The sequence below is a fragment of the Gossypium hirsutum genome, chromosome D10 (genome assembly GCF_007990345.1).
Source record: "Gossypium hirsutum isolate 1008001.06 chromosome D10, Gossypium_hirsutum_v2.1, whole genome shotgun sequence".
In the NCBI taxonomy this organism is placed as follows: Eukaryota; Viridiplantae; Streptophyta; class Magnoliopsida; order Malvales; family Malvaceae; genus Gossypium; species Gossypium hirsutum.
In genome coordinates, this window is record NC_053446.1 from 14,035,505 (window position 1) to 14,048,825 (window position 13,321).

Sequence of the window (13,321 nt, forward strand, 5' to 3'; positions counted from 1 at the left end):
ACGATAGTTAATGGTTGGACCAAAAAGAATAATGAAATCGAAGTTTAAGTACCACTTTTGATTAAAAAAAAATTTAAGTACCTATATAAGAAAACCACTATAATTTGAGGGCCAAATTTTCATTTAAACCTTGTTAAAAATGTTAAAAGAAACTAGAGTGATGGGATTAAAACATTTTTATGTATATCGAGTATCGACGTATCACAACCTTTGAAAATTCTTAACAACAATTCAACCCCACTTTTTTTTCCCTGATATAAAAACGTTCAACTTGATAGATAATCGGTTTTTGGAATTCATAAGGGTGTTTGAATTGGATTAAACCAATCGGATAAAAAATTAGTTAGAGTATCAATTTAGAGAATGATATTGAACTAGTTAAATTGAGAATTGATATAAACCGATTAAACTGAATAAAAAATGATTAAATCGGGGATTGAATTGTTTTAATGATGCCCTTTTTAAATATATTTTTTATTTTTGTAAACTTATAATTTGGTTGGAACAGTTAAATTGGTTATCTCATCCATCCAATCACTGGTGCAATCCTAAAAACATTGGTTGGATTTGATTATCTCTTGGGGTTGGACGGGATCCGAATTGAGTTTTCGAGGCTCCTTCTTCGGGATTTCAAGCACATCAACTTAATACATATGTGGGTATTATTGCAAAAATAAAAATCGTTGATGTGATGTTTTTTTGGTCTATGGAATATTGTTTTAAATTTTCTTTATATATTTTTGATTGAATCATGAAATCGTAGAAGTCAGATTTGCACATTTTATTTGTAATTTGTAAATGATTGAAGTGTTGTAATCCAATAAAAGGGTTCATTGTTTTAATTTATAAGTTGTTTAAAAATTTCCCAATTATAATCTTTTATGATTTTGTTGTACAGCACTTAAGCTTTTGTTGGTTAATGTCTTTTATTTACATTGAGATGATATGTGAAGTTTATCTCTAAACTTACATCTATCTTAATGGTGTGGAGATTCTTTAAATTTTGGTTCAGCTTACTCTATCTTGTTCAATCACTGTTAGACTGTTTTTCTTTTAAATCAAGGTTAAATTTATTAATTTTTTTTAGAATTAAAACCAAAAAATTTGTAAATATTAAAGAGTTAAATTTATTATTATGGAAAAAGAAAAAAATTCATGCCAATATTTCATTAATGATTTAATCAAAATAGTGATCAAAATATCAAATGCGAATAAAAAAATTAAAATTGAAAGACCAAAAACAAAAAATATGCCTAATGTAATAAAACTACCTTAATATTTGAATTGTAAATTAATTTGTTTTTAGATTGTTAATTGCAAATGAATCAAATATATAATTTTAATTTCAACTAGAATTAAATAATAAATAAAATTTTAAAGTCAAATATAAAAATAAAATTCATTTGCAATTAAACAAATGAGGTTAATTGAAACTAATGAAGTAATTTTGGGTAAATTAATTTTTTTTACTCATACTGAAATTCAAACCTTACACTATGTTTGGTTGGGGGGAATCGGTATGCATTCCCCCCCCAATTCCCTGGGCCCACTACCAAAAAGATGTTTGGTTGGGTGTAATGCTATTACACCCTGATTCCGTTCCGCGTCTATTATGGACGTTGGCTGTAATAGCCATTCCGATCTTTAAGCACGGATTAGGGATTCCCTCCCAATTCCTTACCATCTTTTCCATTTTCTGCCCTCGTCCTCTCCGACGTTTCGCAAGGTAATTTTTTTTCCCTTCCATCGATTTCTGCTTCTTTTATTCTCGTACGTTTCTTTTCTTCTCAAGTTTTTTTCTTTTCTCCATTTTGTCAAAGAAGATGACAACATTGAAAGCCAAAAGGAGGGCGAGAGCAGTGGAAATAGAAAGGAAAAATGAGCTTAAAACATCACCATAACTCCAACTCCGCAGCAGCTGCTTAATCTCTCTCTTTTGATGACATTGCCGACTTCTTCTCTCTTCCCCTTGTCGACGCCGCTTCCACTCTTGGTATTTTATTTCTAAGCATTTTATTGGACAATTCAGTTACTTTGGTGTTTTTTAATTTATGATTTCTATATTCAATCTTCATCCCTCGGGCGTTTGCACCTCTGTTCTCAAGAAAATCTACCGTGAAAATGGTCTCGACAGATGGCCTCACCGCAAGGTAACCTTGCTACCCCTTTCTTTGCTCCATCCTTTTGCGTCGCTTGTCTTTCATCCCATGTCTTAGATTCCCATCGAATCGTTAGATATTGTCATCTTCTTTGATGGGTGGTTTAGATTTTTAGTATACAACAAGAAATTTCTATTCTTTATACCTGATTTACACTCTCTACGGTTAAAAAGGCATGGTTTTTTTCTTCATTCTATTTTCCCCTTTTGTTTGGGAAATCTTTTAATTTTGTATTTTTGAAATTGATATAGTTGAAACATTTTAAATGGCTATCTACTAGATTCATATTGTTACAAATTCTTTTTAAAAATTAAATTTATGGTTGAACCCAAGCCTAGAGGTAAATGTTTTTCTGAAACTATTGACTTGTCTTAGCCGGATACAGGTTTAGCTGCAGCTATACTGATGCAAAACCTCAGCAGGATATCTATGGTATTCTCTTGTTAATTTTCTTGGGCTTTGCATGTTATTGTATGTGTGAGTTTGTTTGTATTGTGACCTCTGGTTTTGAAATGGGGTTATGAATATCACTATAAACAGTTTTATTTGCTAAATTGCACTTGATCACCTCTATTGGAAGGGTAAACTGACAAACTGCTATTAATTATCTTTTCATTGTTAGTCACATGTATGCTAGATACATATGCATTACTTTTCTTCTGTTTGTCCTACTCCTGCCATAATTTGAATATACAAGTACTCAGAGCTACTTGAATAACTGCCCCCTCTACTTATTATGAGAAATCAAGACATAAGAATAATCGTAAAAGTGGTTAGGTCACTCTTTGGTTCCTTTTTAGAACTTAAAAAAGTCTACTGAAATAATAAGAAGAAAAAGGAACGGAAGAATTTTAAGGTGATTCTTGATTGGATGTAGTTTTCTTTAAGGTTTGTATTGTGTTTATTTCCTTCTTCACGTAGCATTTATAACCATTTCTCAAAATATTCATCATAAACTCTTTTGTACAACTTGTATATACGCATCTGCACTGTTTTTCATCATCTTTTTCTTTACAATTCAGAATTTCTGTAATTTGTAGCTAAGGGAGATGAATATCACAAATTTAGAGAGAGTGCCAAAGAACATTGGGATTCCAGGAGATCTTATTTTCAGAAGGTATGGCGTTTATAGCAATATGTATATTTGTTATTTCTATAAACCGAATACATACATGCATACATACATATATGAACATCATGAATACAAGTTGCATTGCTCCATATGAATTTTTTGTAATTGATATGAGTACAGTTGACTATTTGATGGTAGAATGAATGTTCTTCTACAGGCTGCTACTGCATATTCAAAGGGAGAGTTGGAGTACGCGGCTTATCTTTCTGATCAGGTGTGTTTTCTACTTGGGGGATGTTATGAATCATGTGTTGCATATAAGTTCGAGATGTAATGCCATGTCATTGGCAAATTTTGAAAAGGAAACACTGGCAACAAAAATGAAGCAACATGAGAACTGGGGATAATATCCCATAATTTTTTACTTGTCTTCTTCTCTGCTTGACATCAATATGATGTCTTATGTCAAAACTCGTGCCAAGGGTTGGCTTTAGAATAAAATTCTGACTTGATAATACCTTGCATCTGAGTAGGGAAAGATACAAACTAAATTGGCACGGGAAACAGATGAAAGGGCAAGCCAGAATATATTTAAAGCTAGGTTAGTCCTTGTATAACTAACTGAATCTGTAAACAAGAAGTATTCTCTCTCTGCCTGCCTCTACCTTCTCTTGTGGTCTAGTGAACTGATCTGTCAACTCTCTTTCCAGGAACAAAGGCTTTGAAAATGTGATAACAATTGATTTGCATGAGCAACATGTCAAACAAGCAATGAGACTGTAAATTGATCTGTCAACTCTCTTTCCTCCTTAGGTAGGTGGAAGCTTCTTGAAGATGAAGCTTCTATGTTACTGTACGTTGAGTTTAGCAAAATCATGTATCTGACTCAATTATTGGTAATGACAAAGACTCATGATAGACTGTAAATTCTTATCAACAAAGATAGAGTTGCTGCATTCTTTTACTTTCATTAGAAACTCGGTTTAGTATGGAGCATCTTTCCTACTGCAGGTAACCTATTTGTTTGACAAGATGGAAGAATGGTTGGGGATTGTTTTGCTTGAAGCATTGCAGAATGGCGCGGCAGTGCTAGATTTAAAGAAGTTGGAAAATCTATTTAATTATATTTTTAATACTTAAAGTTGGGGAGTTTCCAGTGACACCCTAGTTGTTCTATCTTCGATTTTGTTGCTGGCATGAGTTGATTTGTTTAGCATTTTATAGAATAGATGAATTAGTCATATTGTATCTGTTACGTGGATTATGGTTCATGGCTTTATCTTACAATAATCCTTGTATTAACCTATTCATCCAACAATAATTTCTTGTTCTGTTGGATTCATCCAACTTTTTTGGACCCTGACAAATTTTACATGGTCGCCAAAGTAAACAGAACATTTTCTTTGTTGACCAATATGCATGATATCTTTATAATTCCATGCTTTTTTTTAAAATTGAATATGCAAATAACTGAGAAGTAGGGAATTCGACATTATCCCCTTCATTGCGGTTTTTGGTTTCTATGGCTAGGACCCATATATAGAACGCAGGACAAAGCTTGTACTGCTCTAATGTTATATTCAACTTACTTATAGGATATATTTTGAAATGTTTATTACCTGGTAATGTTATTTTCTGGCTTGTATGCATATATAAGTTAGAACATGATCCGTGTCGGTTAAATGTGATGAATATTAATAATAAATATGGAAACAATAAAATTTCAAATAAATCTTAAAATTACATTTAAATTTTAATTTGATGTGGAATGTGATTTAAAAATTTTATTTTGGTGCAATTATATAAATATAATTTTAATTTTAATTCAATATATAGATGAAAATTTGATTTTATCTCAATTATACATATACCTACAAAGCATCAACATAATAACATGATCAAAGATTTTGAAGACGAAGAATTTATGCAATTTGCTGTAGACTACTTTCAAAATTTGTTCACCTCACAAGGATACTCTATTTCTACATAAGGTTTTGGCTAATATTTTTTTATTGTAGAATAATTAAATTATTTGTTTCACTAATGATATTTTAGCACATTAAATATGTATTGCAGTTTAAAAATAATAAAGTAGATTATATATTATTTTTATAGTATTATATAATATGATTTTAATAAATTCATATAAGAATAATTATATTGAATTTTATTAAATTCTATATTTTTATTAAATTATATTTAATAATAATTATTTTAAATTATATTTTATAATATTATATATTATGATTTTAGTAAATTCATATAAGAATATTTAATACTAAGAATTTTATTAAATTATATATTTTTATTAAATTATATTTAATAATAATTATGTTAAAATATGATTAAATTATTTATTATTTATATTAATAATCTTATTAAAATTTAATAACAATAACAATAATCATCTACCTAACAAAAATTCTGCTAAGGGTATTCTAGTCATTTTAGTTTTTTTCCTTATGCTATTACACCTTTATTCCATAAGAATACCATCACGCATCTATTCCATTTCATTCAACCAAACAAAAGAATTACCTATTACGCCTCTATTCCATTATACCTCTATTCTATTACAGCGAACCAAACGTGCCCTTAGTGTTAAAGAATCCAAGACCTCCTCCAAAATTTTTAATATTTTTGTTATATATTTTGATATTGATATAAGTATTTTATGTTTTCGAGCTTACAGTAAAACCGCCCAATATCATGGTTATCTATTTTAAGACCATTAAGACACAATTTTGAAGAGTTAATTCTTCGATTTTAAACCAATTGACTGATTGTTAAAAAAACAGAGTTTAAGAGAATAAATATAAAATAAAAAAACTTGGATTAGTATTGTTGAACGTATTTCTCAAATTCAATTGCAATACCTAAAAATTCGAATTGAATCCAACAATTCAATTAAAAACATTAACGCCTCATATTGTTGACTACCTTATTTTATACGCTGGTACTCAAATGAGCTGTCACAGAAAAAAAGAATACATAGCTCAAGCTGTATGGAGTCAGCTCAATTACAACCTTACTCATACTCACCTACATTGCAAACTAACCCTTTCATCGGTATTACATCAGATCTAGGTCTTGACCCTGTTAATCAAATTCTATTTGATGAGGTTGTTGCAAGCAGCAAAAAACAATGGCTAAACAACTCAGACTAGTAATCGGAAAATCGATAGGAGAATGAATAGATAAGCAATAACTTGTCTCATGGAAACATGCGGTCTGATAGTTACCTGAATTGAAGAGCTTCCCTATGGATCATGCAATTATCAAATGCTTCCAAGTAGCACGGAGTGAATGGTTGAATAAAACATCATAAAGCTGATGGAAGTTTATGCCATCAGGAATGGTCATCACATAGACAGGGTGCCATGGAGTTGTGATGCTTCCTGTAGGCATGTAACGGCCCCATTGTAGTTTAAGAAGCCCATGAACCAAAATTCATGACTATCAACACAGATAACCTGGATGTACTTTTCAGCAGGATTTATTTTGCTTGAAGAAGGGTTAATTGCTCTAAGTTGATGAAATGGGATAACTACCTGTTTAAGCAGACAGAAGAATGTCAAGAATCATAACTTAGTAAGTTCCTGATACCACAAACCACAACCGAACTTGGACCCGAGTAAGTCTCTGAAATGGAGGTTTTTCAAAGTAATTAGAGGATCTTGGGAGAATCAAATCCCCGTTACTCATATTCAGATATGTGTAAAACACAGGTACCGGACATAGATAATTTAAGAAAAATAATGAGTTGGAGCAACACATTATATATATGGAACAGATTAGAATTAGGAGCTCACTACTATTATCAATCTTTTCTATTGCAAGCATGTAAGGCCTAAGTTGCTATCTCTTCATATTTCTTTAAGTATCTATGTCTGATACATGGTATAGGGATATGACTTCCAAAATCCCTCCAAATACATAGAAAAACTTAGAAAATCAGGCCACAGCTATGTCAGACACATACTTGTGCCTAACTCTTACATCCAAGTTTGAGTAACATAGTGCAAGGATAATGCAAATATACCTTATACAAGTTCCATTCGGTCTGGCTACCATTTTTATAGGAAAGAGGATTATCACTGCAATATGCCAGCTTTGCAGTTGAAACATATAAAACTCCCATGACAGGACCAGCTGATGTGGACAAGTAGCAAGCAAATGAATTTAGAAGTTGTTCTTTGGGAACGGTTTCAAATGTTTGCCTAAAAACCCTCTCATAACCACCTTCTGCTAAAACCTTTGTTCCCTGAGCAATTCTACCCATGGCAGCATCAGTAAAGCTTGAGTTTGTTTTCACTGATTTAAGAAAAGAGAGAAAAAACATTTCAGTAACTTTATTTATGCGAAGGTTGAAACTGCTGAGAAGCACAAGGGAGGAGCCAGGTTCATGTAAAAAAGAATCATATTATTCTTTTTTTTTGGTACAAACATGTTATTATAATTCAAATATAATATTTTCCATATTTATTACTTTTATAATGCTGATGCACAAAAGCATCCTTAAGAAATGCAATGTTTTCGATTGTAAAGAATGCCACCATACAAGAAGATCAACAAAAAAAAAGGGTCCAGAATATGACCAAACGATACATAAGATCATTACATTTATGGTCATTTAACATATTACTATGTTGAGGTAATGCAATAAAAAATAAGCAAGGTAATGTACCGCAGAATGCACGAATGAGGTGATGCACACATACATTACAGTACTCAAACAAAGTATATTGAAGGAGGAAGAATTTAAGGTGTGCTTGTTTGGGTGAAAAAGTGGAGGGATGGGAGGAAAGAAAAGGAAAGTGGAAAGAAAATAAATTTGAATGTGCTTGGTTGGAAGAAAAGTGAGAGGAAAGAAAATAGGAGAGATGATCATTTTCATCCTAATGCAAAAAAATTAATCCTTCCAAATTGGAACATGAGAGGAGAGAAAATGAGAGAGATGTGCATGTTAGTTCAAAATTATGCAATTTTCAAATGTATTATTCTCTTTCCTTCCATTTTTCACCTCTACCAAGCAACGGATGGAAAGGAAAAGTAATTTTCTTTTCATTTTTCCATCTCTCCTACCAAGCACCCCTATGGAAAGAAAAATTATGTTTTCCATCCTTCTAGTTTTCTATCCCTTTAATTTTACTTTCTTCTAATTTTGTTTCCACTCTACCAAGCAAAGACTTAATGGGAAAAGGAAGCAAAGAAACAATGTTAAAGAAAACAGATAGATACAAGTCCTCAGATGACTAGAGTGATATTCAGGGCTACATCTGTAGTGCAAGAGTTGTCATAAAATCTACATCAGACATCTCAATGATCAAAATAGCAAATATGGTTTCAATAATAAGAATCTACTTGTTAGACAGAAACAATAAGATATCATGCGTCTTATTTACATCTCATATGGGTAAATTTTGAGCATAACAAAGCTCAAGAAAACTAAAATATTAAACTTAAAATGACTGGTAATAGTAGTAAAAATCTGGCCTAGACTCCTATGAGCTAAAATGAGCTACAAACAAAATGTAGAATAAAGGAACATCTAACTTCTAATTCAAGGTCTAATATGGGAGGGAGATCGTATTAAACTGACAAAACATACTATAAAGGCTCTTTCTAGACATTGGGACTTATGAAAGGCATCTGACTATGCAATCTCAGGATACTATAACCATGTTATCAATCTGAGCAAAGAGTCTAGAACGCTCTTACTATGCATTGAGAATTTGGGACATCGGAAGTACTAAAAGTGACATAGGGAAACCATCTAACTATGCAATCTCTGGATACTTTAACCATGTTAACAATTTGAGAAAAAGAGACCACAAAGCTCTTACTTGGAAATTTGCGACATATGGAAGCACTAATATAAAAATCTCTCAAAAACTAAAGTTTTGAAATTCCCCACTCTTACGGAGCCAATTATAAGACTAATGCACCATTAAGGTTTAGCAGCAGCGGAAGCACCTTAACCAGTTTTCTCACCCCTAACTTGACTTCCTTAAAAGACTGTAACGAAGGCACATATTGTTTAGTAAACATTTTACCACCTTGAGTCATTTGTTTGATAAAATGCATGGACATATCTCATCCTTCAAGCACGGTTCATAAGATCTAAAAATAGAATTTGAGGAACCCCAGCATCATAACATCTTATTTTGGATAACATAAGCCCAATCATCAATTCTGCTCTATTCAGTTCCAAGTTCATGGCTACAACACAAATGTTAAATCATATTTCCCTAAATTTAATGCTGCATTTCCTAAAAATGCTAAAAACATGTTACACAGAGAGAAGGAAGGTAAAGAATGAAGTTTTATGACCTCCTCTGCCTTTCCCTTATCACAAATCACAATTTTCGAAACTCTAAAATTGTCCAACTATTTCCAAAATGAAAGAAACTGCTTCCTATGTATCCTACATTACTTTAAGAACACATAAGCAATAGAAAGCATTTATGTTTACTTGGACTAGAGTGCTATTGTTGGAAAGCGATCCGTGTGTCTGACGCATATATGTCCATTTCTTTTTATGTTTTTCCATGTATTTAGAGGTCATATCCAATGTACCTATGGCCACATACCTATGTCCCGATATGCAGGAATTCTTGTAGGAAAAAGACAAGTGTGAGCAACATCAGAAAACATCATCTCTGCAAACAAAAACTATGGTGTGTCCGAGACATAACCAGATTCAAAATTTTTAACTCGTAACTCAATATCATAGATTTCAATTTTCAATAACTAAATATCCCCAACCTTCCAAGAAAAGAAAAGAAAAAACAATTGTTTTATTTAATTTCATCACAAACTGAAGCAAATCAAATAACCGAACACTAACCCTAGGAAGACTCTCAGTTGGATTTGAATTCAATCTAAATACAAATCTAGCCTATAGGAAAAGTACCAAAAATTTAAAATTTAATAATATAAAAAAAGAATTGAAACTTTATAAGGAAAAAAAAGGGAAAATAAAACATACGGTGCTGCCACGTGTTCTCGGCCAGATCCTCGGCTTTCCTCGTCGCTTCTTCCACTTTCTTCCCCCATCTCCCTAAGACATCCTTCACTATATCCATTTTCTCTGTTTTCAATTGCAAAAAGTAATAATAAGAAGAAGAAAATTTCAAATAAAAATAAAATAAAAATGAAACCAATGTGTGATGGCTTGCCTTTGAAGGAATTCGAAGAAGATTCGGCAGCAGGAGTGTGAGTAATGTAAGGATTGGATCGGTTAGGAGTGGGCTTGGGGGATCCGTGATCGGCTGGAGGCGAATTGCTAACCAATTCGGGGCTCCAATGAACCGATTTCGTCCGGCTCGGTGATTGCTCGGTTTGAATCTGTTTTGGAATCTGAGTCTCCTGCATTTCCTTTGTCTCTGGCTCCGATGTTGGCACAATAACAAAGTCGTCCTCATCCAATACAGGATCCGAATCTTTCATGTTCTTTTCTCCGCTCGGAGATTGCATTGAACTGGACTTCCGTTCTGTTTCCGTTTTGGATTTTTCCATTGTTTTAGAACGTTGGAGGAAAAAACAGGCCGCGCGTGAGGAACTTTCCGTTGGAAGTAGCAAGGAGTCTGTTATTTGATTTTTGTGGCCCTTTTTTTTCTTTCTTTTAATTGTTTTTTATTTTGATTTGTTTGAATGAATCATATTTGAGAAAAAGATAATTGTTTTTTTTATAGAAATTTATTTTTTTACCTTTAATTCTTGGGAATTTTGGAAAAGTGCTGGCCGGCAGAACGGGGACGACGATGACCGTCCGATAAGATGACTTTTTTAGCCCCAATATGATTCGAATGCACAATTTTGAAGGCGCATTTGGTCTGGTCGAATTTTTAAAGTTTTGGATAAATCATACCAATAGTCAGGTAAACTTTTGTTTTAGTCCTTAAATAATAAAAAAGTTATAATTTAATCATCAACATTTTCAAAATTATTTTTTATCACCTGATCGAGTGACTAACGTGACTATACGTAACACTTTTTTTATTGGTATAATAATTAATTCACTCCTAATTTTATATATTTTTATTAATTTGACCTTAATTCTATAAAATTATTTAAAAAAATTCAAAAATCTTTTAAATGAAATTGAAAATTATAAAAAAATATAAATTTTAAATATATAAAAACATAAAAAAATTTAATATATGTACATATTACACAAATATATAAAAGTAAATAGGTTAAAATATGTCATAGGTCCCTATGTTATTCACAAATCTGAAATTTAATCTCTGTACTTTTATTTTTAGAAATTTAGCTCTTTTACTTTTCAAATTTCAAAATTAAAGTCTAATTGTTAACACTGTTAAAATTATTTTGTTAATTTTAGGTACATAACAACATCATTCTTTAGTTACGTTGTTATATAAGTGATTTGTTTTTAATTTTAAAATGTCACACTAACAAATTTAATAGTGCTAACAATTGAACCAAAATTTTAAAATCTAAAAATAGAGAAACTAAAATTTAAATTTATAAATAATACAGGGGCATAAGGCAAATTTTTAACCAAATAGATAAAATAAGAGATACGATTAGATTACATCACTTTTCGCACCTTCCAACTGTGCGCTTAATGCATGAATTTCCTCAACATGATTCAAACTATGACCTTATGATGCTCCACTAGGAAGAATACATGAGTAGAAACTAAATAGAAGGGTAGACATCAACTTTTCTTCTATTAGTGATTAATTCTTTCATTGTATGTATTTTTTAAAGAATTAAAAAGTTGATCATTAAAAATATATTAAAGATAAACGATAAAACGAAAACCACATAAAGTGAGACTGTAGCATCTCGTGAAAAAAAAAGTAAATTCTCACTGCAAAATAGAGTTTCAAGACGAATCCAATTTATTGAAGATATAAATTTATCCAAATCCCTAAATTATTCGAGTCTGAATTGAGTTTCCTTATCCGTAATCCGTAAAAGATTCAAATTTAACATTTTCAATCTTATGTTGCATATCTAAATCCACAAAATAATATAAAATCAAAAACAAAAAAAAATTAAATAAAATTTATTTACAATTAAAAAAAGTAGTTAAATAACAATCCAAACAAACTACATATAACAATTTAAATATACCTAATAACTTAAACATAACCTTTCTGAACAAATTAAAGGTTCCATAACAATTTACAAAAAAAAAAAAACTCTAAATGTAACATTTTCAATCATATGTTGAATAATTGAATCCGTAAAAATTCAAATCTAAATCCGCAAAATAATATATAATCAAACCAAAATTTAATTTTAGATAAAATTTATTCATAATCAGCAACAAATAAATGTAAATTACCAAAACTAGTTAAATAACAATTCAAACAAATTAAACATAAATCCAAATAAATTTAAAGTTCCATATCAATTTGAAATAACTTAATTACTTAACTCATGCTAATTATATGTATGTATATATATTATAATCTACCATAGAGTTAGTTACATGTTTAAGGTTTAAGGTTTAAGGTTTAAGGTTATACATCATTAATATAAAAAATGTACATTATAATAGTATAATTGTATATAGGGTTACAAATCATTAATAATCTACCTTAATCATATTAGAAATCCTATTACACATGTATACGTGTGGAAACCGCCAATGCATTTTTTATTTTTTATTTATTTTTGTTAAAGTAAAAAAATTAGAAGCACCCTCAAATAGTAGAATTTTAATTTAATTACAAAAGGATATTTTTGTAATTTCTCTGATCGAGTCAGTGTCCAATTGAGTTGTGACATCAACTCAATCATGGACTTAAATAATAGTATAGATAGATATATAACTGATGGAAATAATAAATTATGCATATTTAAAATAAAAATGCATAAAACAAATTAAAATGAGGTTTTAGTTGAGTGGTAAATTTAAGATTTTATCAATTTAATTGGTGTGAGTTCAAACCCCACTATATTCCATATATTTTAATTTTTATTGGCTTTTGTTAAAATAAAAAAAATAAAGTACCCTCAAATAATATAACTTATTTTAATTATGAAAAAATATTTCCATAATTTTTCTAATAGAGTTGGTGCCCGATTGACTCGTGACACCAACTCA

At 30.7% G+C, this 13,321-nt stretch overlaps 2 protein-coding genes across 27 annotated transcripts; one reads left to right on the forward strand and one right to left on the reverse strand.

Annotated features, from left to right (window-relative positions):
* The first annotated feature begins 1,574 nt into the window (after positions 1-1,574).
* On the forward strand, positions 1,575-4,578 carry LOC107914361 (SMR domain-containing protein At5g58720). 25 transcript variants are annotated; one of them, XR_005919698.1, is made up of 9 exons: positions 1,575-1,726; positions 1,824-1,993; positions 2,083-2,150; positions 2,545-2,591; positions 3,200-3,276; positions 3,449-3,505; positions 3,765-3,832; positions 4,045-4,127; positions 4,243-4,326. XR_005919698.1 is itself a non-coding variant. In XM_041103163.1 (9 exons), exons 2-9 carry the CDS (start codon positions 1,940-1,942, stop codon positions 4,369-4,371), a joined length of 570 nt encoding a protein of 189 aa, XP_040959097.1. In that variant the 5' UTR covers positions 1,575-1,726; positions 1,824-1,939; the 3' UTR covers positions 4,372-4,578. The 25 variants fall into 25 exon arrangements, 23 of the variants coding, with proteins under 23 accessions (XP_040959097.1, XP_040959099.1, XP_040959105.1 ...); XM_041103163.1 differs by having other exon boundaries at positions 2,106-2,150; positions 2,535-2,591; positions 4,243-4,578; XM_041103165.1 differs by having other exon boundaries at positions 2,135-2,150; positions 4,243-4,578.
* A 1,469-nt stretch (positions 4,579-6,047) lies between these two features.
* On the reverse strand, positions 6,048-11,043 carry LOC107914362 (GLABRA2 expression modulator). 2 transcript variants are annotated; one of them, XR_001688802.2, is made up of 5 exons: positions 10,413-11,043; positions 10,223-10,324; positions 7,274-7,545; positions 6,474-6,782; positions 6,048-6,327 (listed from the first exon to the last, which is right to left on the reverse strand). XR_001688802.2 is itself a non-coding variant. In XM_016843260.2 (4 exons), the coding sequence occupies exons 1-4, from the start codon at positions 10,750-10,752 to the stop codon at positions 6,594-6,596; spliced, it is 903 nt and encodes a 300-aa protein (XP_016698749.2). In that variant the 5' UTR covers positions 10,753-11,009; the 3' UTR covers positions 6,048-6,593. The 2 variants fall into 2 exon arrangements, 1 of the variants encoding a protein (XP_016698749.2); XM_016843260.2 differs by having other exon boundaries at positions 6,048-6,782; positions 10,413-11,009.
* Positions 11,044-13,321: the final 2,278 nt, after the last annotated feature.

Excerpts from the sequence above, each read along its gene's own strand:
- LOC107914361 (XM_041103163.1), top strand. The coding sequence starts at position 1,940 with ATGACATTGCCGACTTCTTCTCTCTTCCCCTTGTCGACGCCGCTTCCA. Across the intron at positions 1,994-2,105 it reads CGACGCCGCTTCCACTCTTG|AAAATCTACCGTGAAAATGG; the intron begins GTATTTTATTTC and ends TCTGTTCTCAAG. Across the intron at positions 2,151-2,534 it reads ACAGATGGCCTCACCGCAAG|CCGGATACAGGTTTAGCTGC; the intron begins GTAACCTTGCTA and ends GACTTGTCTTAG.
- LOC107914362 (XM_016843260.2), bottom strand. The coding sequence starts at position 10,752 with ATGGAAAAATCCAAAACGGAAACAGAACGGAAGTCCAGTTCAATGCAA. Across the intron at positions 10,325-10,412 it reads TTCTTCGAATTCCTTCAAAG|AGAAAATGGATATAGTGAAG; the intron begins GCAAGCCATCAC and ends AATTGAAAACAG. Across the intron at positions 6,783-7,273 it reads CCGAATGGAACTTGTATAAG|GTAGTTATCCCATTTCATCA; the intron begins GTATATTTGCAT and ends CTGCTTAAACAG.